Source organism: Rattus norvegicus, chromosome 1 (genome assembly GCF_021556685.1).
Source record: "Rattus norvegicus strain SHRSP/BbbUtx chromosome 1, alternate assembly SHRSP_T2T, whole genome shotgun sequence".
Taxonomy (NCBI): Eukaryota; Metazoa; Chordata; class Mammalia; order Rodentia; family Muridae; genus Rattus; species Rattus norvegicus.
The window spans coordinates 123,226,231-123,252,921 of NC_141534.1; the positions used below are offsets into that span (position 1 = coordinate 123,226,231).

Genomic DNA, 26,691 nt, shown 5'->3' on the forward strand with positions numbered 1-26,691 from the left:
GGCCATTAGCTGTGCTATTATTTGGAGAAAACAGGGACATAGATTATAGTAAATAAAGATATTGAGTTGTCAGTCCAAGTTATATAGACTGGGACTTTTTTTCCATAGGCTCCATAATCACCCTGATTTCTAAGTCTGTCCACTGCTTAAATCATAGCCTGGCATTTCTTCTTCTCTAGAGCACCTGGTTTATGAATTTCAGTGAATTTCCAGATATTGCTCTAAGAATTTTGACCTCTAATTTCAATTTTTGTTAGACTGACATTGAGAGTCAGAGAAAATATATCAAATTTGACAAAACTCACATTTGAATTTAGAGGTACTAAAACACATTTTCATTCATAATGATAAAAAGTAGATATAGGTGGAAAGTTAAGCTTTTATTTACAAAAAGAACCTTAAATTATTGGAGGAAGAGTGTTACTCACCGGTAGATTAATTGCCAAGCTTGTGCAAAGTCTTGCAGTTTGAACCATGGAAGCATAGAAACAAAAAAAGAAAAAAGAAAAAATGAAACATACAAATAAACATATGATTACTATGATTTTCATTCTTTTAAATTAGTGTTTTTATAAAATTATATCATTTATTTTCATTCCGAAGGTTGCCCTTCTTCCCATTCCCCCTGCCTGATTTCTTCACCCCACAATCCCCTCACCACCTCTGAGATGGTGCTCCCCCCTTAACCCTACATCACCAGCATCCTCTTCCTTTTGGCATCAAAGTTCAACGGGATTTAGCACATCATTTCCCAAGAAGTACATACAAGGCAGATCTCTGAGACTCATGTCCGTGAGACCACAAATGAGCCCATGAGGGCGCCTTGTTTTTTGGCTTAGTCTCTGGGAACTCTGGGGAGTCTGGGTGAGTTGACACTACTTTTCTTCCTATGAGGTTCTCTTTAAATAAAATTCAACTCAGCATTATAATGTTTCATGATATTTGTACTTTTTCATATTTAACAAAATAATTTTTAGTTAAAAGGCAACATACAAATAAACATATGTTCTAAATATGATATTCATTCTTTTAAATTAGTGTTTAATTATCACCCACCAGCTTCTACAACTGAGTATGTGTTTCTTTTTTTTTTCTTTTATTGGATATCGTTTTTATTACATTTTAAATGTTATCCTCTTAATCCATCCCTGCTTCTATGAGGGTGCTCCCTCACCCACCCATCCACTCCCTCCCAACTCCCAACCCAGACTTTCCCCTACACTGGGGCATCTAAGACTGAGTGCCTCTTTTCCCATTGATTCCCTACAAGTCCTTCTGAGTATGTTTCTTATCCCTAAACCATTTTCTATAGCCAAAGACTCCATAGTACTTATCAATTTTCCATGCACTATTCTTTTACTTATTTTCCAGCCATAAATATACTCCCAATAAATTATGAAGTACTCAGATAAAACTTTTACATCAAATTAAAAAATATTTTGTGATTATTTGTAAACTGTAAACCCATTAAATTTTAAACAAACACCATTTACCTAGGGCTACTTCCCATGTGCTGCCACCAAGCCGACACTATCACTGATGCCAATAAGTGCTTGCTGACAAGAGCCTGATATAGCTGTCTCAGGAGAGCCTCTGCCAGAGTTTGACCAATACCGATGCGGACGCTTTCAGCCAACAGTTGGACTGAGCACTGGGACCCAATGGAGGATTTAGGGGAAGGACTGAAGGATCTGAAGAGGTTTGCAACACCATAGGAAAAACCACGATAGCAGCTAGCCAGACCTCCTAGAGCTCCCAGGGACTAAACACGAACCAAACAGTACACAGTGAAGGACCCAGAGCACCAAGCCGCAAATGTATCAGAGGATGGCCTTAGGTAGCATCAGTGGGAGGGGAGGCCCTTAGTTTAGTGAAGGATCAATGCCCTAGCATAGGGGAATGCTAGGGTGGTGAGGCAGGATTGATCTGGTGGATGTTCAAGCATGCTCACAGAAGCAGGGAGGAGAGGGGATGCCATCGGTGACTTGTGGCAGGAAACTGGGAAAAAATAAAGAAAAGTATCAAAACATTACAATAATGCAACCTTGTCAAATCTAATTTTTAAAGATAAAATCCAAGATGCTTTTAAAGAGAGAGAGAGAGACTGATGATTTTAATACACTATACAAGAAAATTGTTGTGATTCCAGCCCCCAGGTTTTTGAGATGAATTCACAGCATATAGACTGGTGAAGTACCCAATTAAAAAAAATCTTGGTGCCAGCCACACGTTCCTTGCTACCCATCCTAATGTTCTGTTTTCCAAATGAAGCACGCGCGTGCGCGCGCACACACACACACACACACACACACACACACACACACACACACACACAGAGAGAGAGAGAGAGAGAGAGAGAGAGAGAGAGAGAGAGAGAGAGAGAGAGAGAGAGAGAGAAAGAGAGCCTTTATGTATTGATACGCCAAGAACAGCTCACAGCTCAATGGCTCAGTCACTTCCTAACCTTTATGGGGCTAATTCACCTCCTTCAGATATTCTCAAATTATTACATACTCAAATCTATATTTCACCATTAATACTTTGGACCCAGTCTGGCAGCCCTCTTGGGGTGTCTTTTTTCTGGCTCTAACATGGCAGCTATGCTCTCTAGTCCTGTACCTTCTCAGGCATGGAGTCTGTCTTTCTCCTTGCATGGGAAAACTCCCTCTATCTCCTCATTCCTCTTTCCCTGTGACTCCTGCATCCTATAAATCAGGCTTCTGTCTGCATTTCCCACTCATTGGCTCCCTGCAACTTTATTTACCAATAAGAACCAACTAGGAGCAGGGTCCTTCTGTTAAGGTCAGACGTGGGATTTTCATACAAAAAATTTTGGGGACCCAAATTAACATATAATGAGCAGCAATAGGCCAAACCCACTACATAAACTAATGTATGAAAAATAAATATAGAAATAAGCAAGGTGAAAATTACTTTCAGAGTGTTTGCAATCTTACAAATCACTAGAATGATACGTGTAAGGCTACTATTTGTATTCTGATATAAATTATCCTTTGTTTAAAGATTAATTTCATATATAATTCACAGCTACTTCTGTTTCATATATCATTTAATAAGTTGCATATGACTTTATTTTTACCTTTGCTAATCGTATACTACAATAGTAAGAAGATCAGAGAGAACGTTTTTGTTGTTGATGCTATGCATGCATGTATGTTTGTGTGTGTGTGTGTTGTGTGTTTGTGTGTGTGTCGAAGAATTCTTCACATATTACATACCATTATGATTCGTACAGTATTTTTGATATTTGAAGGCACTTTTAGTAGGTAAAACTAAAATATATTTAGATGTGATCGAACACATTAGTAATTTTAGAACTCAAGAGGATAAAGCAGAAGGATCATAAATTCAATGTTAGTACAGGCTATACAAGAGCAAGAGCACGCAGCCTAGTAAGGTCTTGAATGAATGTTAATAATGTTTCTCTATTTGACATTAATTGCTTAGAGGCTTATTGAACCACTTCTCCTAGCTCCCATAACTATATCTAGGTTCTACTATGGTGTTCATGATCCCTCCTCTGCTTCCCATGACTGGAGGTTAACAGGTCCAAACCTGCACAGGTTTTGTGCCAGTAATGACATGTTTTGTGAGACCAATGGTATAATGGAGATGTTATGTTTGAAAGATGTTCAAACCTATCACACTTACTTTTTGGCACGTATTATATACCAAATATTACCTCCTTCATGATATTCTTGGAGGAGTGATATAGTATTCTCATGTTCATATGAGCTTTCAATAGTCCTGATGCTCAGCACTTCGACTAGTTATAACCTATGCTCTTACCACTGATCGCTGAACAAGAAATTTCTACAGAAAATCAGTTTCAAATTATTACATGTATACTTAAAATAATAAAGTAAAAGAACTAATGAGAGAATGATGGATGAAGAAAATAATAAAGAGAAGAAAAGGAGGGGGAAGTAGTTAGGAGAAAGGAAGACAAAAGAAGGGATAGAGTGAGGGAAGCAGGAAGGAGAAAAAGGAAAAAAGGGAACAGAAGCATATGTAGGTCATAAAAAGGAATAATAGGATTAATAAGATAAAGTACATTATATATCAGTGGTACACAAAGAAATCAATTATGTTACATAATCAAAAACTTCTATACATTTTAATTTGTTTTTTAATGTATTTACTTTGCATCGGGCTCAATTCTCCCATCCTTGTCACTTCCTCTTACAATCTTTCCTCGAAATCCCTTCTCCTCTGAGTGAGTGGGGGATGCTCTGGGTATTCTCCCACCCTGGCAATTCTTAAACAAAGACATTATGAACTTTAAGTGCAAATGGCTGGAACTTGAGAATATCACCATGAGTGATGTAACCTAGTCTCAAATGGACATGCAGGTTATATACTATCTTATAAGGAGATACTAGACCTAAAACTGAGGTTATCCATGCTACCCTCCACAGACTCAAAGAAGTTAAAAAGAAAGAAGATCCAAACAAGATTGCTTGGATCTCATTTATAAGGGGTGAAATAGTCTTATGAGGCATATGGATGGAGGGATATAGTAGGGAGAGGTGACAATGAGTAGAATGGGGAACTTCAGGGGTGGTCATGAGATGCTACATGGTCATGAGAGATTGCTACATTGTCATGAAAATGAATGAAAATATGCAAAGGAAAGTGTTGGGGAAGTGGGGGTGGGGTATCTCCATAATGAGACAGAGACTTGGGATAAAATAGTATCTGAAGAATCAATAGAGGTTACCTTAGCTACTACTCTCAGCACTGGGGATATGGAACCTTTAGAGGCCACCTCCTGTAGCCAGACAGTAACCCCAGAAAAGTTATAGAGACACCAAACAATTCTCAAAATGTTCAAGCTAATATTTATCCTGTGTACAAAAAACGTAGGCACAAGGAATGGGGCAGAGTCAGAGGGACTGACCAACAAATAACCTGACCAACTTGAGCCCCATCTGATGGTTGAAGTACCGATCCCTAACAATATTGATACTCTGTAATGTTTGCAGACAGGAGGATGTTTTCTTCTGAGCATCTCTACTGACTCAGAGAGATACAGACACCCACCAAATAGTGAATGGAGCTTGAGAACTCTTATGGAAGAACTGGAGAAATGATTGTGGACCCCAAAGGGGATGAGAATTCCACAGGAAGGCGGATAGAGTTAAGACCCTGGTGGGCTCTCAGACACTGAATTACCAACCAAAAAGCATATGCCAGCTGAACCTAGACCTCCCTTAACTTTTATAGCAAATGTGAAGCTTGGTTTTTATATTGGTACTGAACAAGTATAAAGGGGTCTATCCCAAATGCTGTTGTTTGCATTTGAGATGCGTTCTTGAAGCTTGGGTGCTTTGTTGGGCCCCAATGGAGTGGATGGCCCTAGCCTCACAGAGACTTAACATGCCAGGATGGAGGATGCCCATTGGTCCCCCACCCTCTCAGATGATATAAAGGGTGATGGTGCGAAGGATTGTGGGAGGAGTGAGCAGGAGGAGAGCATTGAGAGGCATGTAAACTGAACAAATAAAAAACAAAACCAAACAAAACTCCAAGATATGTCCTTTTGTCCCAATGCATATTTCCAATCATGTTGTATTTTTACAAAGAATCAAGAAAATAAAAGTTAAGGGATTGGAGAGAGAGTTTAATAGTTGAATACTGCTACTTTTACAGAGTTCCAAGGTATTCACAATTAACTGTAAGGATTCAGAAATCAATTCGGTTATTTCTTAATATATTACTATTAATGGCAAAAAGTAATGGGATTACATGACCTCATTACATTATTTTTTTCTTAATCTTTTTTAATGGATATTTTCTGTACTGACATTTCAAATTTTATCCCCTTTCCTTATTATCCCTCCAGACCCCTTAACCCATTCCTCACCCCCTGACTCCACAAGGGAGCTTCCTCACCCACCGACTCACTCTCTCCTGCCTGTCATTCCCCTATAGTGTGGCATCAAGCCTTCACAGGAACAAGGTCCTCACTTCCCATTGGTGCCCAACAAGCCCTATCTTCTGGTATATATGAGGCTGTACACATAGTTTGCTCCATTTAGTTGGAGGTTTAGTCCCTGGGAGTGTGGGGTGTCTGCCTTGTTGATATTGTTGTTATTCATATAGGGTTGCAAACCCCCTCAACTACCTCCGTCCCTTTTCTGGCTTCTCTATTCTGGACCCTGTTCTCAGTCCAATGTGAACATCCACCTCTTAGTACTTAAATTTCTTATAATTTTGTCACCTGAAGTTAAGTTTAAAATGCATGTACTGCCAAAATTGAATTTTTTTAGGGTAAGATTCAAAATGAGCATCTTCTCCTTAAGAAAATTAATTTTTCAATTTCTTCTTTATAAGAAGTCCTTTTTTTTGGTTCTATTTTTCAGGGCTGGGGACCGAACCCAGGGCCTTGCGCTTCCTAGGCAAGCGCTCTACCACTGAGCTAAATCCCCAAGAAGTACTTTTTTGATGGCAGTGAGTTCATTAGAATCATAAAATACATCAATAGATTACCTCAGCAAACCAGGAGTTCTTCTAGTTTTGTTTTTCTAGTTGTGTTATGTGTATGCAGTTGTTATGGTATTTGTGACCGCTGGGAAATGAATATAGTTTCAGTTCAATTATCATAAAATATTTATTGATTAGTTCCTAATAGTATGAATAATCCCCGTGTCGATTTGAGATTGTTTTAAAGGGAGGGTTTGGGAAAGGACATTTAAAGGAGAAATTCATACAAACACATTGAATACCTATGCAAGGAAGACAAATTTTCTGTTCTGTCAAGTGACTAAGGCAATCCAAAACATCTTTGGCTATCTGCATAAGAAAGTTGCCAATGCAAAAAAATATCCAGTTAGTAATATCATACAACTAGGTGATTATGAGTGTACATTTTGGCGTGAGGCTCACTGAATCAAGGTTATTGGGAACTTTTCTTACAGGGAGTGACATGAGATAAAATTGGCTGGTGGAACCCCAGAGAGTTGCTTAACATAAAATGTGCCTTGCCATAACACTGTCACAATAAAAACATGTTCACTGAAAGTTTATAATTTCTCTGTTTCTAGATGTAAAGTCATTTGTCACCATGGTTAGCTAGATTTTATTAATTTTGGTCATGTGTACATATTTTTCTCTGTCTCCCTCTATCAGTCTCTGTTCTCTCCTCTCTCTCTCTCTCTCTCTCTCTCTCTCTCTCTCTCTCTCTCTCTCTCTTGCTCTCGCTCTCGCTCTCTCTCATGCTCTCTCTCTGTTTCTGTCTCTTTCTCTCTGTCCCACTTCTCTCTTTGTTTGTGTGTGGGGGGTTGTGTTGTGGGGGGGAAATGCATAGAAGTATGTACGTGTCAAAGGCTGTCTATGGCTCCAGATCTGCAGTCCCATGTAGTTTTTAGAATCCTGACATGAGTTCTGGGATATCCTCTTACAGGGTAATACTTGATTTTACAAGTAGAAACATCACATAGGATCTTCTATGCACCTTTAAGCCTGGGTGATTTAGATGCATGCTTATTTTGCCAATGAGAGTACACCAAAAATATAGAAAGGTTCTTGATTTTAAATGTTCATACACTGAATTATTTTCCAGTAAATGTAAATATGATATGGACTTAGCAATATCTTTTCCTGTGAATCAGAGTCTACACTGGTAAGAGAAATGCATTAGAAAATAGTACATGTGCTTTGAATTTGCACAATGTGCAAAAATATTCAAAAATAATAAGGTGGCTTTGAATGCATATGGAATTACTCTGCTTTCTATCCTATGGAAGAACCTTCAGAATCTATTCTTGTGTGGCTCAAGTTGCTTCAATGTAGGACTGAGCAAATAACTATTGTAATATATTAATTCAAGCCAAAATGAGAGATGGAGGTGACCACCCTGAAACAGGCTGTGCTATGACAGATCAGTCCCTAAGAATCTTCTACCAATGCTGGAGAAGTTTAAAGATGGCTGAAAACATACTTCTGTCTTTTTGAATTTTAAGGATTCCTTTCAAATATTGATTTTTATTAGGAACAATGTCAGTGAAACGTCAGTGTTGTTTTGTTGTATTTGATAATATTGTCATAGTATGACTGGCAGCGAGTATTCAGTAAGAAAGATTGATTTATTATTTTAACGTCTATATTTGTATCAGTAGCTTTCTCATGCCAAGAAGAATAGAATTGCATAGAATGGGTTGGCTTAATCATACAGATTTCCATGTATATCTGCCACCTAGGACTTTAAGGTTAAGGTATCATATTATAGTTCTCTCATCTTCCATATTTTATACAATAGCTACAAAAGGCAAGAATTATATAGGGTTACCCAAACAAGAAAACAAATATTTAATTCTTTAGATCTATCCATATACTGTGCAGCAAAGTAAGATTAGGTCACTGGAAATACCTGAAGAAATCCGTGTGTCTTAAAATATATTGTATTATTAATCATACAAGTAATTAATAATTGTGAATATGTACAATTATCAATTTCTTAATTTGAGTGGCAGAGTCCTTTCTGGGACATACAGAGCCAAATTTTTACTGAAGAGGCCAGTGCTAAGTCTCTTGAACCAGGTCCTACCCCGGGGGACAGGTTCTCCTACCTGCATTAGCTAATTAAATTAAATGTGCACAAGGATGACAGAGAGTTTGCCTTTCAGGTGATTCTCGATCACATCAAATTTAAAGAGAGAATAACCATCTCAGTAGTATCTAAGAATAAACGAATGTATGAGATGTGTGCAATAATCTATGCTATGATGTTCAACAGATGAAAACTATGCCTTCATAATCTCTGATTTGAGTATAATTTCTAGCATTGATATTGTTATTTGGGCAACTTACAAAAAGTTCTCTGTACTGCTTACAAAATCTGTGTAACAAAGAGGAATTATACAGGCATAATTAAATGGGCATTTAACATGGGCACCTAGAAAAGTTGTAGTAGTGTGGTGGAATTAATAGATTTTTAAAGTAACCCAAAAGATACAGGGTTCACTATCTAGGAATATAAAGGATTGTGTAGGTAATGTTTTTGTAATTTTTCTGGACAAAAGTTTCATTTGCACATGCTTGATTTTCCCAAAACCCCCCCTTTCCATAGCATAGAATTTTAGTTTACATACGATGAACATTTTACTCATGTTTCTTGAGCTTTTCTTTACCTCTGCTTATTACAGTCCTCTCCTCTTCCTCCTTCTTCCACATTACTTAATTTCTTCATTTATTTATAACTTTTTTTTTATATTTGAAAGTTGAGAGATAATGTCTCATGCCTGGGCTGTCTTTAAACTTTAATAATCCTTTTGCTTCTATCTCTAGGATGACATGATGAAAGATGTGAGACAATTTACCAGGAATGTTTTTAATTTCATTTTAAAATGTACGTTTAATTTTGATTCTTAATTACTTTTAAAAATAAATTTTTTGTGCAGAAAGTCCAGTCTATTTGGTATATGCCTTTAGATGTAATACCTGAGAGGCATAGACAGGGAGTCAGTATTGTTTTTAACTATAGCCAGGATTATGTTTTGGAATCTTTTAGTAACAACAACAAAATATATTAATAATATTAAAATTATAATAGGAAAAGATTTTTTTCTCAACTTTCTGTATCTTGGATGGCAAGCCAAGAAGAAAAGAGGGCTATTTGAAACATCATGGGATATTTGAATGATAGAATGCTATCTCCAGGGATATTTTTTGCACAGCAATGTTGTATCTCCTAATCTTCCCCAAACAGCCATAGACATGGAGTCAGGTATTTGAAAATTTGAAAGTAATATTGGGCATCTCACTCAAACCACTGTGTTCTGAATCTTGTCATCACACTCTTACCACCAAATCACAATACTTTCATATATTATACAATTTTAAAAGACCCTATCATCTTTCATAGAATGGATATTGCTTAAAAGTTGAAAGTATTTTCTGGACCTCAACTCAATATATTCAATGTAACTGCTATAAAATGAAAAGCAATTAAATACTTACAGCATACAACAGCACAGAACATATATCACCTTTCCTCTGATATGGATTCAGACTGTCCAGAGAAATCCATAGGATGGTCTTGAGATTCATATTTTTCTGCCTCTATCTCCTGGGTGGTGTTTTTCCTTGTGTGTACAATCCACCCTGCATTTGTGATGAAGTTCAAGCTTAAATTTGTTTAGTTAGGCAAGTACTTTACCAAATACTGAATATCAAACATGTCTTCCTGGCACTTGCAGAGTCCCACAGACTTGCCTTTTCAAACAGTTTACAAATGCAGTGCCTTAAAGAATCCAGTAAGTTTTTACAGTCCACATTTTCTATAAGAGTCCAAGGTCTCATTTGGAAAATATGGTCTTGTAAAATCAAAATAAAAGTTTTAAACTACTTTATTACTTCAAGAGAAGAATCAAGCAACAATGTGAACAAAGCAAAATGAAACTTCAATCGTGTTAATAACTCAATATCTTAATAATTGTGATCCACTTACTTTTTTCTGGCATCTGTTAAAGATCTCCATACCTTCTCTAGCTCTTCCTCTGTAGCACGTATACAGTTGGACATTCGGGCTAGAGCTGTCTCCAACCAATTGGTGCTGCTGATCTTGTCTATCATCCTATGCTATCTGCACACGCCCCATACTGGGGAACCTTGCAGCCAATGAGTTGCACTTGAACCATTAGTCTCTTCTGTCATGTTTTCAGAAATCAATCCCTGCCACAAAGTGAAAAGCCAGAGCTGTTGTCAATGGCATCTCCATGCCTGCATAACTAGCAATATGGGTAGGCGATAGACTTATGACCTCATCATTTTTGGAGCACAGTTTCTGCACCTTCACCTTGAGGCATCACTTCTCACAGACTTCACATCTGATTGAACGTTTAGACCAAAATGGTCAGCATTTATTATCCAGCCACATAAGCATTTCCTTTTCTTTAGTAACTCTGGTATTGAAATTACTGAATGGTAATTTCTTCCACTACATTTGGGAAGCAAGGTTTAGTTCATGAGGGAATAACCCTCCAAGGATACTAGATAAAATACTGAATGAAAAATACATTGTACTTTTCTTGATCTTGGATTATATATTTAGTATAATAAAAAAATAAGGGGAGAAAGACAGAGACAAAGAAGGTGGAGGTAATAGAGATAGATAGATAGATAGATAGATAGATAGATAGATAGATAGATAGATAGATGATAGATAGATGATAGAAAGATAGATAGATAGATAGATAGATAGATAGATAGATAGATAGATAGACAGACAGATAGATAGATAAAGCAAGATAAATCTGAAGAATCAGTGCATACCAAAAATGGTAGCCAATAGTGGAAATTGAGAAAATAGACTAACTGAGAAGACATTACTCACAATGTCTACAAATACCAAGTGATTTGCACTGCAGGTCACCAGTTTTCCCTTTTAGGTCCCAGTTTCCCAACTCCTACAAAACAATAGTCTGCTCAGAGGAAGAATCCCTAATTTGTACAGATTTAGACAAGTACAGACTTTTCAAAAAGACCTCGAGTGTCTGAAGAAAAGAGAATATTGCAGAGGACAGTGAACCTTATTGTTTCAAAACTAATGGTAAGGATGGATTGAGGAAATATTCTTGTAACAAAGGTACAGCAAAAGTAAGTTTTGCTCAAGAACTCTGGAAGGAAAATGGTATTCAAACTAAAAGTCCCAAAGCAAGAGGTATTACAAACATGGTTTCAGGGCAATTGCAGGGTACACAACTGCTTAAGCTGGGGCCTTGTCTGAGAAGTGTTCCTGTGGATTTAGGCAGATTTAATGTTCAAGATATCTAGTCACTAATACTGTCTTGGCAAACTCAGTATGAAGGATGGAGAGATAGGAGGTGGTAAGATTGGTATAGAGGACAGAAATTAAATGAACAATGTGTATCTGATAATTAAGTAGAAAGATACTTTTGATAAAGTTCTTTCCTTGGGGAGAAAGGAATGGGAAAATGCTACAGTGGTACTAGACAGAACAATTTAAATCAGGTCCTAAGCCTATTCCTCAAATTTCAAAGCCTAGCTTTATAACTGTTCCCTAGCCTTCTCTTAACAAGAATTGGGAAAAACAAGTCATTTTTATTGAGAATAGTAAAAATTTCTCATGAGTAAAAACTGCGTACCTCATACACATGAGTTTACAGGAAATTGCATCTGTTTTAGTATATAAACAAGGATTGTTTGTCAGGAAATATCACTTGGACCTTCTTCACTGCATTTTCTAGCATCTTAAGTGAACATCATTGGTGTTTTCAAAGACCAACCAGGCTTCATTTCCTGAGACAATATTACAAAGAGTGCTATACCAAGAGGTTATGATTAGTCATTAATTCTTTTGTTACATAATCTTAGTTTTAAACTCCAAAATAGATATATTTGTGATATTACCCAATGTCTGAATTTATGGTATAACAAGATGTCCGACTAGTCGTCAGATTTGCTGGCCAGAATTTTTCAAGTAGACCTGATTTCTTTTTAATTGTGCTGATTGCAAAGATAGATATTTAAATAGAATATTTTAGTGGTTGGGACTTTGTATTAGTGTTTGAATATATGTCTAAGGAGCAAATGTCTGCAGGGATTGAAGAAGGAAGAAGAGTGAATCTTCAGCACCAGTGTGAGTGCCTTCACAGATCATAACAAGCAGACATATAGGAGATGTTAATTGAATAATTTCTCTGGAAGATTAGAACATAGTTAATTTTTTGTGAGTTTTGTCTAAATTATTCAAAACATCAAAATACATTTTAAACTTTTACACCTAAATTAATTAATTAATTAATGGCCTCCTGTCAGCTGCTGTATGCTGTCTGGTGTTCTGGTGTTTGAGAGATCTCGGGGGTCCAGGTTAATTGAGACTACTAGACCCTCTACAGGGTGGTCCTCCTCATCCTCAGCTTTTTCCAGCTTTTCCCAAATTAAACGACAGGAATCATTAGCTTCTGTCCATTGGTTGGGTATAAGTACCTGCATCTGACTTTCTCAGCTACTTGATGGGCCTTTCAGAGGGCAGTCATGCTAGGCTCCTGTTTGTAAGCACACCCCAGCATCAGTACTAGTGTCAGGCCTTTGGGCTTCCCCTTGAACCGGATCCCACTTTGGGCCTCTTTCTCGATCTTTTTTTTCCCCTCAGGTTCCTCTCCATTTCCATCCCTGCAGTTCTTTTAGAATAAAATAATTATGGGTCAGAGTTTTGACAGTGGGAAAGGAACCCCATTCATCACTGGATGCCTTGTCTTTTCGTGTGAGGTGGTCTCTACCAGTTCCTCTGCGCATTGTAGGGCATTTTGTTTAAGGTCCTTCCTTTTGAGTCTTGAGAGTTTCTTACATTTGAGGTCTTTGGTATATTCTGGATGATATCCCCAAACTTCGACCCCTTGAAATTGCCTGTTTCCGTTCTTACTGTTGGACTTAGGGTTTCAATCCTTTCTCACACACAATACCAGATCATCTTCTCCTTTTCCTCGCCTGCCCCATGTCCCCTTTCCCTCCCCGATCAATCAAACCTCCACCTTGTTATTGTTGTCTTCCCACTCCCAGATGGGAGTGATGTGTCCTCACTTGGGCCCTTTGCTTTGCTGAACTTTCTGAATTCTGTTAACTGGATCTTGATTATTACATATTTTTTCTTTAACTAATATCAACCAATAAGTGAGAACATACCATGCATGTACTTTTGGGTCTGAGTTACCTCACTCAGGGTGATATATTTTTTTAGTTCCATCCTTTTGCCTGCAAAAATCAGGATGTCCTCGTTCTTAATAGCTGAGTGGTATTCCACTGTGTAAAGGAACCACATTTACTGGACTCATTCTTCTTTCATGGGACACCTGTTCTGTTTTCCATCCTATAACTATCAAAAACTTGGCTCCTGTGAAAAATGTGGAACATGTGCCCCTGTAGCATGGTGGGGCCTCTTTTGGGTATATTCCAAAGAGTGGTAATGTTGCTTCTTCAGCTAGACCTATTTCCAATTTTTTGAGGAACCTCTGATTGATTACCAGTGTGGTTGTACCAGGTTCCAATACCAGCAGTTGGGAGTGTTCCTCCTTCTCCACATACTTGACAACATGCACTTTCTCCTGAGGCTTTTATCTTAGTCATTCTCATTGATGTAAAGTGGAAACTCATGGTCATTTTCATTGCATTTCTCAGATCACTAAGGACTTTGTACATTTCTTTAGGTGCTTCTCAATCATTCAAGATCCCTCTGTGGTGAATTCTCTTTTTACTTCTATAACCCACTCTTTGTTTGGATATTTTTCTTTTTTTCTTTTTTTGGTTAGTTTCTTGAGTTTTTTAATACATGTTTGATATGAGCCCTCTATCATATGTGGAGGTAGTGAAGAATTTGTCCTATCTATAGATTATTTCCCTAATTTCTTTCCCAGTCAATTTATCATTTGTATACAGTAAGGCTACTGATTTATTTGAGTTAATTTTATATTTGTCAACTTTGCTGAACTGGTTTATCTGTTGGAGTAATTCTCTGGAAGAATGTTTGTGATTGATTACATATACTATCATATCATATGCATATAATGATACCTTTATTTCTTCTTTGCAGTTTTATATCTGCTTGATCTCTTTTTGTTGCCTTATTTTTCTAGCTAGCACTTTGAGTACCATATTTATTATATATTGGGAGAGTGAGCATCATTCTCTTGTCTCCCATTATAGTGTCATTCCTTCAGGTGTCTCTCCATTTATTTGGTGTTGGCTGTTTGTTTGTAGTAAATTGTTTTTATTTTGTTTAGGTATGGCCTTGGATTCCTGATTTATCCAATACTTTAAACATGAGAGAGTGTTATATTTTGCCAAATGCTATTTCTGCATCTAAGGAGATGATCCTGTAATTTTCTTCTTTGAGTTTGTTTATGTGGATTTATATGAGTTTTTTAAGTAAATTACTTAAACAGATTTTTATACATTGAACATTTCGAATGTCCTCTCCGTTCCTTGGTTCTCCTAAAAGGCCCCTGCCTCTCAACCTCCCGAGTCCTGTTTCCATGAACATGATTTTCCCATGCCCTCAACTCCAGACTCACTGCCCTAGCACTGAGCCTTCACAGGACCAAAGGCCTCCCCTCCCATTGATGCCAGATAAGGCCATCCTCTGCTACATAGGCAGCTGGAGCCATGGGTCCCTCCATGTATATTCTTTGGTTGGTGGTTTAGTCCTTGAGAGCTCTGCTGTGTTTGGTCAATGATACTGTGGTTTTTCTGATGGGTTTTCAAAACCCATTAGCTTCTTCAGGTCCTCCACAACACTTCCTTTGGGTCCCAGTGCTCAGTATGATGTTTGGCTGCAATTATCCGTATCTGTATTGGTAAGGCTCTGACAGAGACTCTCAGCAGATAGTTATATCATGCTCCTCTCAGGAAGCACTTCTATGCCTCAGCAATAGTATCTGCATCTGGTATATGCTTACAGGGTAGATCTCTAGGTGGGGCAATCAGTGGATGACCTTTCCTTCAGTCTCTGCTCCACTTTTTATCTCTGCCTTTCCTTTAGACAGGTGTAATTTTAGGTTAATATTGGTGAGATCGGTTAGTGGCCCTATGTCTCAATTGCAGACTGTGCCTAATCTCCAGATATGGTCTCTACTGATTCTCTCTACTGTTTTTTAGGTATTTCAGCTAATGTCATCCCCACCGGGTCCTTGCTTTCCTGGTATCTGGGACTTTCTGTTGGCTACAACAGTTCACCATGCTACATTCCTAGAAACTTCTGCTCAATTTCCTGACCATCTGTACATCTATCCAGTCTCCTCCCATACCTGGATTCTGCCTCCCCCTTTTCCCTCCCACTCCTCTTTTCCTGCCAATTCCCTCTCACCCTCTACCTTTTATTATTATTTTATTTCCCCTTCTTAGAGGAAGCGAAGCATCTACAAATTGGTCTTCCATCTTCTTGACTTTCATATGGTCTTTCAGTTGTATTGTGGGTATTCTGAGATTTTTTTGCTAATATCCATTTACTAGTGAGTACACACCATTTATGTTAATTTCTGACTGGGTTAGTTTACTCAGGATGATATTTACTAGTTCCATTCATTTGCCTAAGTATTTCATGAGGTTGTTTTTAAAAGCTGAATAGTACTCCTTTGTATAAATGTACCACACTTTCTGCATACATTCCTCTCTTGGAGGGCATCTGGGTTCCAGCTTCTGGCTATTATAAATAAGGCTGTTAAGAACATAGTGGAGCATGTGTCCTTGTTATATGTTGGAGCATCTTTTAGTATGTGTCATGAATTGGTATAGCTGACTCCTCAGGTAATACTATCTCCAATTTTCTGAGTGATTTCTCTGAGTGACACACATCCTCACCAGCTTCTTCTGCCACCTGAGTTTCTGGTCTAAGGCATTCCGACTTGTATGAGGTGGAATCTCAGTGTCATTTTGATTCCTTTTCCCCGAAGACTGAGAAATCCCTTGGGGCAAAGGGAGGTTTTAATGATAATACAAAATATTAATATAAAACTTGGCTTCCTTAATATGTTAAACAAAATATTTTTTTAAAGCTGCTGCCATCTTCAGAGGATATTCGAGACTAAGCAGTTGTGTCCACAGGTTGAGGATTGACTACAAGAGCTCAAAGTTATTTAATATTTCTACTTATGTAAGAGAAAGTCCTTGAATTCTCAGACATTATAGTCTAATTGTTGTAATATATTTATTCTCAGGTAATAGCTACAACTGCCTACAATAAATAGTTGGCTGCTGGAGGAAATTACAAAAAGCAAAAAGAATGACATAATGTTTAGACAGAAATGTTAGAGTAAATTACAGGCCATTTTCACACAATTTGCAGCACACCATGTTATGAAGACTGGGACATAATTCTTTCCTATGGTATCAAAATTTCCCTGGCTCTTAAGACTGGGTACAGATATCAGCAAACCTCCACAACTCTATCAGAAATTCCATGGAAAGTGAATTTTCAAGGAATTTGACTTTCAATTTTGTTTTGTTATGATGATGTTGAGAATTAGAGTAAACATTAATTTAGGCAAGGTCCATATTTGATGGTAGAATTCTCCAAAACTATTAGGGTTTTTTATTGGAAAGGAGAAATTTGATTAAAAAGGGAAGGTCTTTGTGAAAAAAAAACTTTAATTATTGGAATGACACTGTTAAACACAAGTAGAGCATTGGACAAACACAATGCTCTATAGACAGATACCTGAACCTATAAGGGAAAACAGTTATAGCAGAAACGAGAAAAACAGCAACAACAAAATATTTAAATGTCCTAAAAATGTCAGTTTCCTTCCTCAATCAAATTTCATCCAGAATACAGAATCTTTTATTTAGGATATATGTATATTTCACATATAATTCTATTTTAATAAGAACCATGTTTGGATCCTGTAATAGTCTATCTGTTGTAATATATTTATTCTCAGATAATATTGAAACTGCCTCAGTTTTCTCACTTGATGTGGGCACATCTCATTGGTATTTTGCTATTGGACTCAATGATAGACCACATCAACCATTTTTATAAAAGATGGTTTTGTGACATAGTTTGCAAAGTACTACAGAGAGCTGCTTTAACCTTTGTTTTGCAAGAACCATTTTTTTCTATAAGCAAGAATCCACTTGTCTTCCTATCTGAGTATGTTTCTCATTCCTCCTGTTTTCAAGATGGTTTCTTATCACTCTGATCCTTTTTGAGCCAGCCTTCCTCAGTAGTTAGACATTTTTCATCCACTGGCCCTCTACTTGCTCTTTGGCTGTAAATTATTTGCTAAGACTCAATGCTAAATTCTGATATAACCAAAATGACTTCACAAAAAGACTATATTGAAGTTTCTTTTGCTTTCTTAACAAACTGCTTTTCTGACAATATAAAAAGAGTAATAAATATTTTTTAAAAAAGGATAAGTATTTGTTTAAAGTCACTGAGACGGCTATCCATACACTGTAATTGGCATAATTCTTGAGGACAAATTATGTGGCACTGAAACAAGCATCTCTTATAAAATTTGTCTCTGCTTTCTGTGTTCAGATACATTTTGGCGGATATATTAAAGAACTGCAGAATTCAAAGTATGTCCTGTATTAGATATCCACATTCCATTTAAAGAATCACATCTAAATTTACGTTTAAAACAATAAAAACAGCTTACTAATCTGCTAAAAATTCCAAGAAAAAATATTCATTTTAAAATTATGCTAAGTGGTTCGTGATTTCTGTGATCCCTCAATTAAAGCTGAACTCTTCACTTCCTTATTTAGAAAGCAAAACATAGTTTTCGGCGCATTTGTAAATTTACATTTGAAAAAAACAAGACTACCGAAAAACAGGAGGACTTGTACTACTCGTAGAATTACGAATTCATTCAAACGAAAATATCCTAAACATGAAAAGTGGAAAAGCAAACGACGGTTTTGTGTTCCTGAAAGCATATCAAGTTAATGAAAGCGGGTGTCACTTCTAACCTTGGCTCCAGAGGAAGTTGAAAACCGAAAGGAATTTTGGTCCTTGTAGTTTCACCAGGTTAATAGTCTTTCCCCGAAGCCTGGAAGCTGGGGCTGGCGGGGTGGGGGAGGGGTGAGACATTGCAGACTGCAGCGCTTTTATGACTTACTTCCTGTAGCGGGTCTACTGATTGGAGCAGCACTCTGCAATTGGATCTTAGTTATTGTTGATGGTACTGAAAAGAAAAGGATTCCTCGGTATTTTCTAGAAAGCATCTTATTTTCTAATTAATGTAATACTAAAGGATTTTGTGTGTGTGTGTGATAGCTACTCTTGGTTGACACCTTATATAAAATCAGGAATTAGGCAAAAGTCCAGATTTGAGGACACTTTTGAATAAGTTTTACTAGTTTTAAATTGGAATGACTACTTTCAATCTGGATCTTTGAGATGTGAAGATGCAACATTTAATTTAATATTTAAAATCTGACTTTAATATGGGTTGCATCTTCTACTGTAATCCTATGAAAGGACAGCGTAGAAGGAATGTTTTTCTGTTTCCCTTCCTTGATTTTACCTCACTACCATATCCATTACTTAATTGTTCTTAAGGACCGCTTTCATCATAATCCTGTTGTATACCACAGAGCAGCTAAGACATGTAGCATGAACAACTACAAGGTTATTGGATCATCTATTCATAGACAGCTATTATTCAGCTAGATTGACTTCGACCTGTGAATCATTAGAAAGCATCTCAGGTAGGATATTATATATTTATTTCAAAATTTCTGTTACTCTAGCAATCCATGACTAATAAAAAGAGTGAACAGGAAATTATACTATTTTTACCGATATCAATATGTATAAGGTAGATGGGCGATTCTAGTTTCATTGGACAAAATTGGGAAAAGAATGATTTAAAATGAAGAATCATGTTTCTATACAAAAACTGTTTTAATAACAAAGTAATCTTCCAATTTTAATTAAAGGGGATCTCTATAACATAAAAGAGGTCTCTGTGAGTCTTAATAAGATGCAATGTTGCCATTAAATATCCTACTTAATCAACATGAAATATATTCTTACTTGAACTCTCAGTGGCAGTTAGCAATGTCACTGCGTGCATATCTTTTTTTTCAGGATTGTAGTGATTCAGAGATTGGTTCTGAGGATTTTTCAGCAAGTGTCTCCATTCCTTTGAGAATATCTTCTCTTTGTGCAATAAGGGGCTTTTGTTTAAAAACTGAAGTTAGTGTAGAAAAAAAATTGGCAAAATACAACACCTCATCATGTTAAAATTCTTGGAAAGATCAAAAATTCATAGAACATACCTAAACATAATAAAAAATATACAGAAAACTAACAGCCACCATCAAATTTAATGGAGAGAAACTTGAAACAGTCCAATAGTAAATCAGTAACAAGACAAGGCTGATCACTGTTTCTCTTTTTATCCAATAAGTTACTTGATGTTCTAGCCAGAACAATTAGAAAATAAAAAATGTCAAAGGGAAACAAATAGGAAAGGAAGAAGTTAAAATATCACTATTGGCAGATTAAATGACAGTATACTTAAGTGACCCCAAAGTTCCACCAGAGAATAACTAAGCCTGATAAAAAACTTGACCAAAGTGGCTGAATATAAAATTAGCTCAAATCAATAGCATTCTTCTATGGAAAATGCAAACGTACCAAGAAAGATAATAGGAAAACAACACCCTTTATAATAGCCACAAATAACATAAAGTATCTTGCTGTGACCCTAACTAGCAAGTGAAAGGTCTGTATGAAAAGAATTTTAAATCTTTGAAGAAAGAAATAAAAAAAGACCACAGAAAATTGTAAGACTTCCCATGATCGTGGAGGAGTAGGATTAACATAGTAAATATGTTCATTTCTCAAAAGCAATCACACTTTCCATGAAATCCCGATCAAAATTCCAACTCAATTTTTCACAAATATAGAAAGACTAATTCTCAACCTTTTCTGGAATAATAAAAAACCCAGTATAGTGACAATTATATCCAACAATTAAGGAACTTCTGCGTGAATCACTATCCCTGAACTCAAGCTTTGCTACAAAGCAATAATGATAAAAACTGAATGGTATTGGTACAGAGACAGCCAGGTAGATGAATACAATAGAATTGAAGACCCAGAAATGAAACCACACACGTATGTTCACCTGATCATTGACAAAGAAGTGAAAACAGTACAGTAAAAAGTAAGCATTTTCAACAAATGGTGCTGGTCTCACTGGAGATCTGCAAATAGAAAAATGGATTTTGAACGATTTTTATCTTCTTTTACAATTCTCAAGTCCAAGTGGAACAAGGACCTGCACATGAAACCAGATACACTGAATCTGATAGAAGAAAAAATGGGAAAGAGCCTTGATCATATTGTCACAGGGGAAAACATCCAAACAGAACTCCAATGGCTCAGGCTTTGAGATCAACAATTGATAAATGGGACCCCATTAAACTGAAGATTTCTGTAAGGCAAAGGACACTGTTTAAAGGAAAAACAACAACAACATAACAATCCTATATCTGATAGAGATGTAATATCCAAAATATACAAAGACGCAATAATTTAGAGTCCAGAGAATCAAGTAATCCAATTTAAAAATGGCATATAGAGGTAAACAGAAAATTCTCAACTGAGGAATCTAGAATGACCATGAAGTACCTAAAAATTGTTCAGCATACTTCGTCTTCAGGCAAATTGTATCAAAACAACACTTGTACTCCAGTTCATACCCAACAGAAAGGGTAAGATCAAAACCTCAGTTGACAGTAGATGGTGTCAAGGATGTGGAGAAAGAGGAACACCCCTCCATTGTTGATGGGATTGTAAGCTGGTACAACCACTCTGGAAGCAGTCTAGAAGTTCCTCAGAAAATTGGAAATATATTTACCTGAAGACCACTATCATTCAAAAGATTCTCCAACATATAACAAGAACATGTGTTTGGTTATGTTCATGGCAGCCTTATTATAAGAGCCAGAAGCTGGGATCGACCCAGATGTCTCTCAACAGAAGAATGGATACAGAAAACATGGTATGTTTACACAATAGAATACTACTTAGCTAGTAAAAATGAAGACTTCGCCAATATTGAAGGCAAATGGGTGGAACTTGAAAATATCATCATGAATATGATAACTCTGATCCAAAAGGACACTCCTAGTTTTGCCTCACTGATAACTAGATATTAGCCTCAAATCTCAAAACTCCCATGACTCACAGACCCTATGAAGCTTACCAAGTATGGATGTTTCCATCCCATTTAGAGGTGGGAAAAAATAATCATGGGAGGCAGAGGCAAAGAAGGACTTGGAATAGGGGAGTCTGTTGTGGGGGGATAAAGGGAGAGGAGGGTCAGTTGTGGGATGAGACTGGAGAGAAGTGCAGAATGACTGGATAATGAATACAAATATGATGCAGGCTTGAGGTATGGAGGGGGACTAGAAAGTCCTAGATGCCAGGGATGCAAGAGGCCCTCAGGACATAAGAGGGATGATGTTAGCTAAGATACACAAAAGCGTGGAGATACTACTTGAAGAAACCAACTTTCATAGATAGACATGGTCTCCAATTGAGGGATAGAGCCATCCACCCACCTCAAATTCTTTAACCCAGAAATGTTCATGTGTAAAGAAAATGCAAAAAAAAAAAATGAATCAGAGACTGAAGGAGAGGCTATCTAGTACCCGCCCCACTTTAGCAACCATCCATTTGCAGAGGCAAAAAATATTATTGCTGCCAAGAAGTGTTTTCAGATAGGAATCTGTTATAACTATCCTTTTAGAGGCTCTAGCCCCTAAAATAGATGCAACTCCTGACAGGCAGCAAGTAGACTGATCCCAGGGACCCCAATGGAATTGTTATGGGAAGGAATGCAGCCAATATATGGTTTGCAATCTCTGGAAGAGCAGCTTTATCAACTATCTGGATTCTTCAGAGCCCCCAGGAACAATTACCAAACAATCAGTATGATACTTGAGTCCATGGCTCCAGCTACATGTGTAGCAAAGGACTGCCTTATTTAGCATCATGGTAAGACTGTGTTATTACAGAGACTTTACATTCTATTTGCTTCACGTTGAGAAATCAAACTTAAGCTATACAGGAAACTTTCCTTGCTGGCTAGTTTTAATAGTGCTAGAAGATGACTCTGCATTTTCTAAGTACAGGGAAAACTTCATAATTTTCTTATCCATTGATAAACCTTAAATACTACATTAATGGCCTGCCAGGTCAAATGCACTCGTAGTGTAATTTTGGCAATACTACTTATTCAAGTAACCAACCACATTCTTGATTAGAATCAATGCCTTTTCTGCAGCAGAGAATTCCGGAATGGTACTGCAAACATTGGCAGCAAACATACCTAAGAAATTTGTAGATCCTAGCAGAGAATATAATAATATTATTTTCCTAAATGGTCGTTTTGTCAAATACCCTTTTAACTATTCTGTTTATTCCCATAGTTACATTCTCACGATTCTTTGAGTAGATAAGACTCCTTTTATAGTGGGTGTTGATTAGCAGTAGAATGAATAACTGTTGAAAATACTGAGAATAAGGACTATTATTATTCAGTCACAGTTGGGACATCTCAAACAACCTGCTTTGGCATCAAGAAATATTAAAGAAAAAGTTGCAGGAATTAAATAAAGCTAGAGGATTAGAGAAATGCTGTGAAATGTTGTCTCTATAAATGTCATGGCTGTTGTAAATATGAACTCCAATGGTTACAGTTAAAGGTACACCGTCACAAGACCAAGGACAAATTCAAGGAAGGAGGATGAAGGTTTTCTCAAAACTCCAACCATGCATGCAGACATTGCTATTGGAGTAAATGTCTAGTAGGGAAGCAAGTGTCCTGTTTCCTTAGAAATGTGGTCACTGGTAAGGATAAAGTGAACCCATTCCAGCATTAAGGCAAGAAAGGACTAACTCAGACCTAGCGTCCTAGTAAATGAAGAAACTTAAAGTATTTTCATTAAAATCAGAAACAAGACTAGGAAGGTCACATTCCATGTCTTATTCAGTACAATATTAGGAATCTTAGGGAAGCAACAAGTGTGTAAGTTATAAAGGCAGTAGGAGTAAGAAAAGCAGAAGTCAATTCATGATCATTTAAATATGATAGGATCCTATAAGTAAAGGTACTAAATATATAACCAGAAACTGCATAGTGCTAGTAATTACATTCAGTAAAGTTCCAGGATTAAAAGTTAGTGAAAAAATAATGTTTCTGTAATGAATATTTTGAGAAAGAAATAATAGACATAATATCCTTTACAATACATATATATTATAAATTTATGTGCAACATTGTTAAATGTATTATAAATATATATTAACACCATGTTATGAAAAGTATCATTTTTGTATATATATATACACATGTGTGTGTCTGTACATACAATATATATTATATATGATAACTGTAGAAAATTCAAAAGTTTACAATGAAAATGTAAGGTATAAAAATAGCAAATTTAAGAAAATTAAAACAGAAAACAGCTCGACATGCTTTTTATGGTCATGGATTATCAGGGCTATTCTTATGAAAATTGCCATCCTAACACAAGGAATTCACTTATTCAGTGTAGTAATCAGTAATACCCAATGCCAACAAAAATAATATAGCTGTAACATTATACGGAAACAAAAAACACAATTATTGTATAAAGAAAACATGAATAATAAAAGAGTTGTAGAAGACATTATGTCAGGTGTTGGGGATTTAGCTCAGTGGTAGAGCGCTTGCCTAGCAAGCACAAGGCCCTGGGTTCAGTCCCCAGCCCCGGAAAAAAAAAAAGAAGACATTATGTCAGATGTAAATTTATATGACATAGCTAAAATAACAAAAGTGTGTGGTATGGTATTACTATGCTATATCTATATTAATCAACACAGAAGCAAAAACCTTCAAGATGCCTCAAAGTGCTGTTGGCATTAGTCACAACAGGCCTTCACTTTGGAAATACATTAAAAATTTTAAATCCAAACAATATTTTGAAATAGAAAACAAAATACAATGACATAAAGGATATGACATGTCTCTGTGGACCACTGTGTCAAGAGTTTATAATTGCCTACACTGGGTCTTCTGTTCATATCTTATAAAATTCAGTTTAGTGTTTTTATGGGATTCCTACATATGTTAGGAAGTGGGTTTCTGATTCTTCTGCCTATTTCTTTTGCAATTTTTCTCCTGTTGGGTTGCATGGTCAACACTCAGTATCATGGTTTTTGTTTATCTTATTATATTTCATTTCATTGTGCTTGGTTGTTATAATTTGGGATGCGTGGTTCTAAAGAAAAAAAGGAATTCGAAATAGAAGGGAATTGAGGTGGTGAGGAACTGTGAGGTGTAGAAAAAAAGAAACTGCAATTATGGTTGATTGTATTAAAATAAATTTTCAATGAAAATATAAAATATGATACATTTTAATGAAAAAATACAGTTACAAAACAACTGCAAACAAACAAACAAACAAAAGAAAAAGACAATACACATCCGTGTTGATTTTTCTGATGAATAATGGCCAATAACCAGAAATTAGCATACTATTTTCCTATCACATAAATTTCAATCAATCAGGGGTAGAGCCAAAATAAAAAAGATAAAATATCCAAAGAATGCTATACCTAATTCGCCAGTTTATTGTGGAATCTGTTCAACATTACAAAATTTAAAAAATACTAATAAATAACAAAAATCAAAGGATAATAAAGGACTGTAAACATTCAAACTAGGTTACCTTATTAGATCTCTGAAAATAAGTTTATTATTCTGTAATGCTCCTACTGCTGTGGCTTCCCTCTGACGATAATCTGTATATTAATCCTCTAGTGATTTTTCCCCTTCATATCCTTCAGGGTGTGGCAAAACCTAATTTAAATACCTGTAGAAATACTATATTTATGCAGCACCTGTATACCAACACAAATGTTCTTTTTTTATCTGACTGCCATTATTCCCACACACCAATAACCCAAAATACTGTCAGCTCTTTGAAATGTTAATGTTCACTTTGTAAGAGAACTGAGATAAAGTGACAGGGCAGATTGAAGGTTCAAGGGGAGGGCCCCTGCAGCTAACACAACACAGGACAGGAAAAAATGAAGTCAGGTATGGGTATGTAAGAGGTTTTTTTTTTTGTTGTTGTTGTTTTGTTTTTTTTTCTTTTTTATTAACTTGAGTATTTCTTATATACATTTGGAGTGTTGTTCCCTTTCCTGGTCTCCGGGCAAACATCCTCCTCCCCCCTCCCCTTCTTTATGGGTGTTCCCCTCACCATCCTCCCCCCCTTGCCACCCTCACCCCACAATCTAGTTCACTGGGGGTTCAGTCTAAGAAGGACCCAGGGCTTCCCCTTCCAATGGTGCTATGTAAGAGTTTTCTGATCTGATCCTTCAAAGACGTGAGATATATAGAATAATTTTCTAATTGCAACATATTTGAAATACTTAATGTGCAAAAATCATGTCTACCTAAAAAACACAGGATCAAAGTGGGAGCTGACCGTGGTTGCTGCCCTGCCTTGCTGATCACTCCTAGGGTGGATGTAACAGGCACCTTTGACTGCTTTTCTCAGAACTGAACCTGCTGCAATGACTTTATTAATCACAGTCCCAACCCCCAGTCAGTTCCTGTGAGCCAGCACAACCATGCAGTCACACATGTGTGCATGTTTCCAGGCTCCAGGGATTCAAAATCTTTTCTAAAGCTATCGACATAAGCAGGAAGTGACGAGCTTTAGGCTTTCCTATTGCTAGTATGGAAGAGGGGGATCTTCACAAGCTCTTTAGAAATCAATTAGGAGTAAAATTAATGTATTTCCAGGGCAACGGGGATACATACTGGAGATTGATAGTCATCTTTAGATCTCTAAAGGAAAGAAAGAGTGCTTAGGAAAAACATAACCGAAACTAGGGAACATACAAAAGCTCTCTATACTTGAAGTACTATGATGAGAAATGACTAAGGAATAAAAGATTCTCCCTTAAAAAATTCTGCACTATTCAGGTTTTACTTGATTAGGTGGATTTTTAAACTTTCCTATGTGTTCATGTAAGTGAAAACCTTACCATGTACAATATATTGTTGTTTAATAAATTAATTGGTTTATCTTTCAGTAATGAAGTTTATTTCCCTCGTGTTTTAAAAAGCATTGCTATGATATAATTTTTTATTTACTTTTATTTGTTTATTTTTAAAACAGAGTATT

At 36.6% G+C, this 26,691-nt stretch overlaps 1 protein-coding gene across 46 annotated transcripts in view; it reads right to left on the reverse strand.

The window, feature by feature from the left end:
• LOC134483395 (uncharacterized) overlaps window positions 1-26,691 on the reverse strand; it is a 235,289-nt gene that overhangs the window by 165,158 nt on the left and 43,440 nt on the right. For 18 of the 46 annotated variants that reach the window (XM_087600751.1, XM_087600919.1, XM_087600946.1 and 15 more), the window contains 3 exons: window positions 9,982-10,125; window positions 1,494-1,998; window positions 429-459 (listed from right to left, as the gene is read on the reverse strand). Coding sequence is in view for 13 of the 46 variants with exons in the window: in XM_087600807.1 (XP_087456933.1) it covers window positions 429-459; window positions 1,952-1,998; window positions 9,153-9,211 (137 nt within the window). In the remaining 33 variants the exon portion in view is untranslated. Of the gene's footprint in view, window positions 1-428; window positions 460-1,493; window positions 1,999-6,749; window positions 6,817-9,152; window positions 9,306-9,981; window positions 10,126-10,471; window positions 10,696-26,691 lie in introns of those variants that run through there. The other 28 variants (XM_087600715.1, XM_087600861.1, XM_087600727.1 and 25 more) reach the window with 10 other exon arrangements.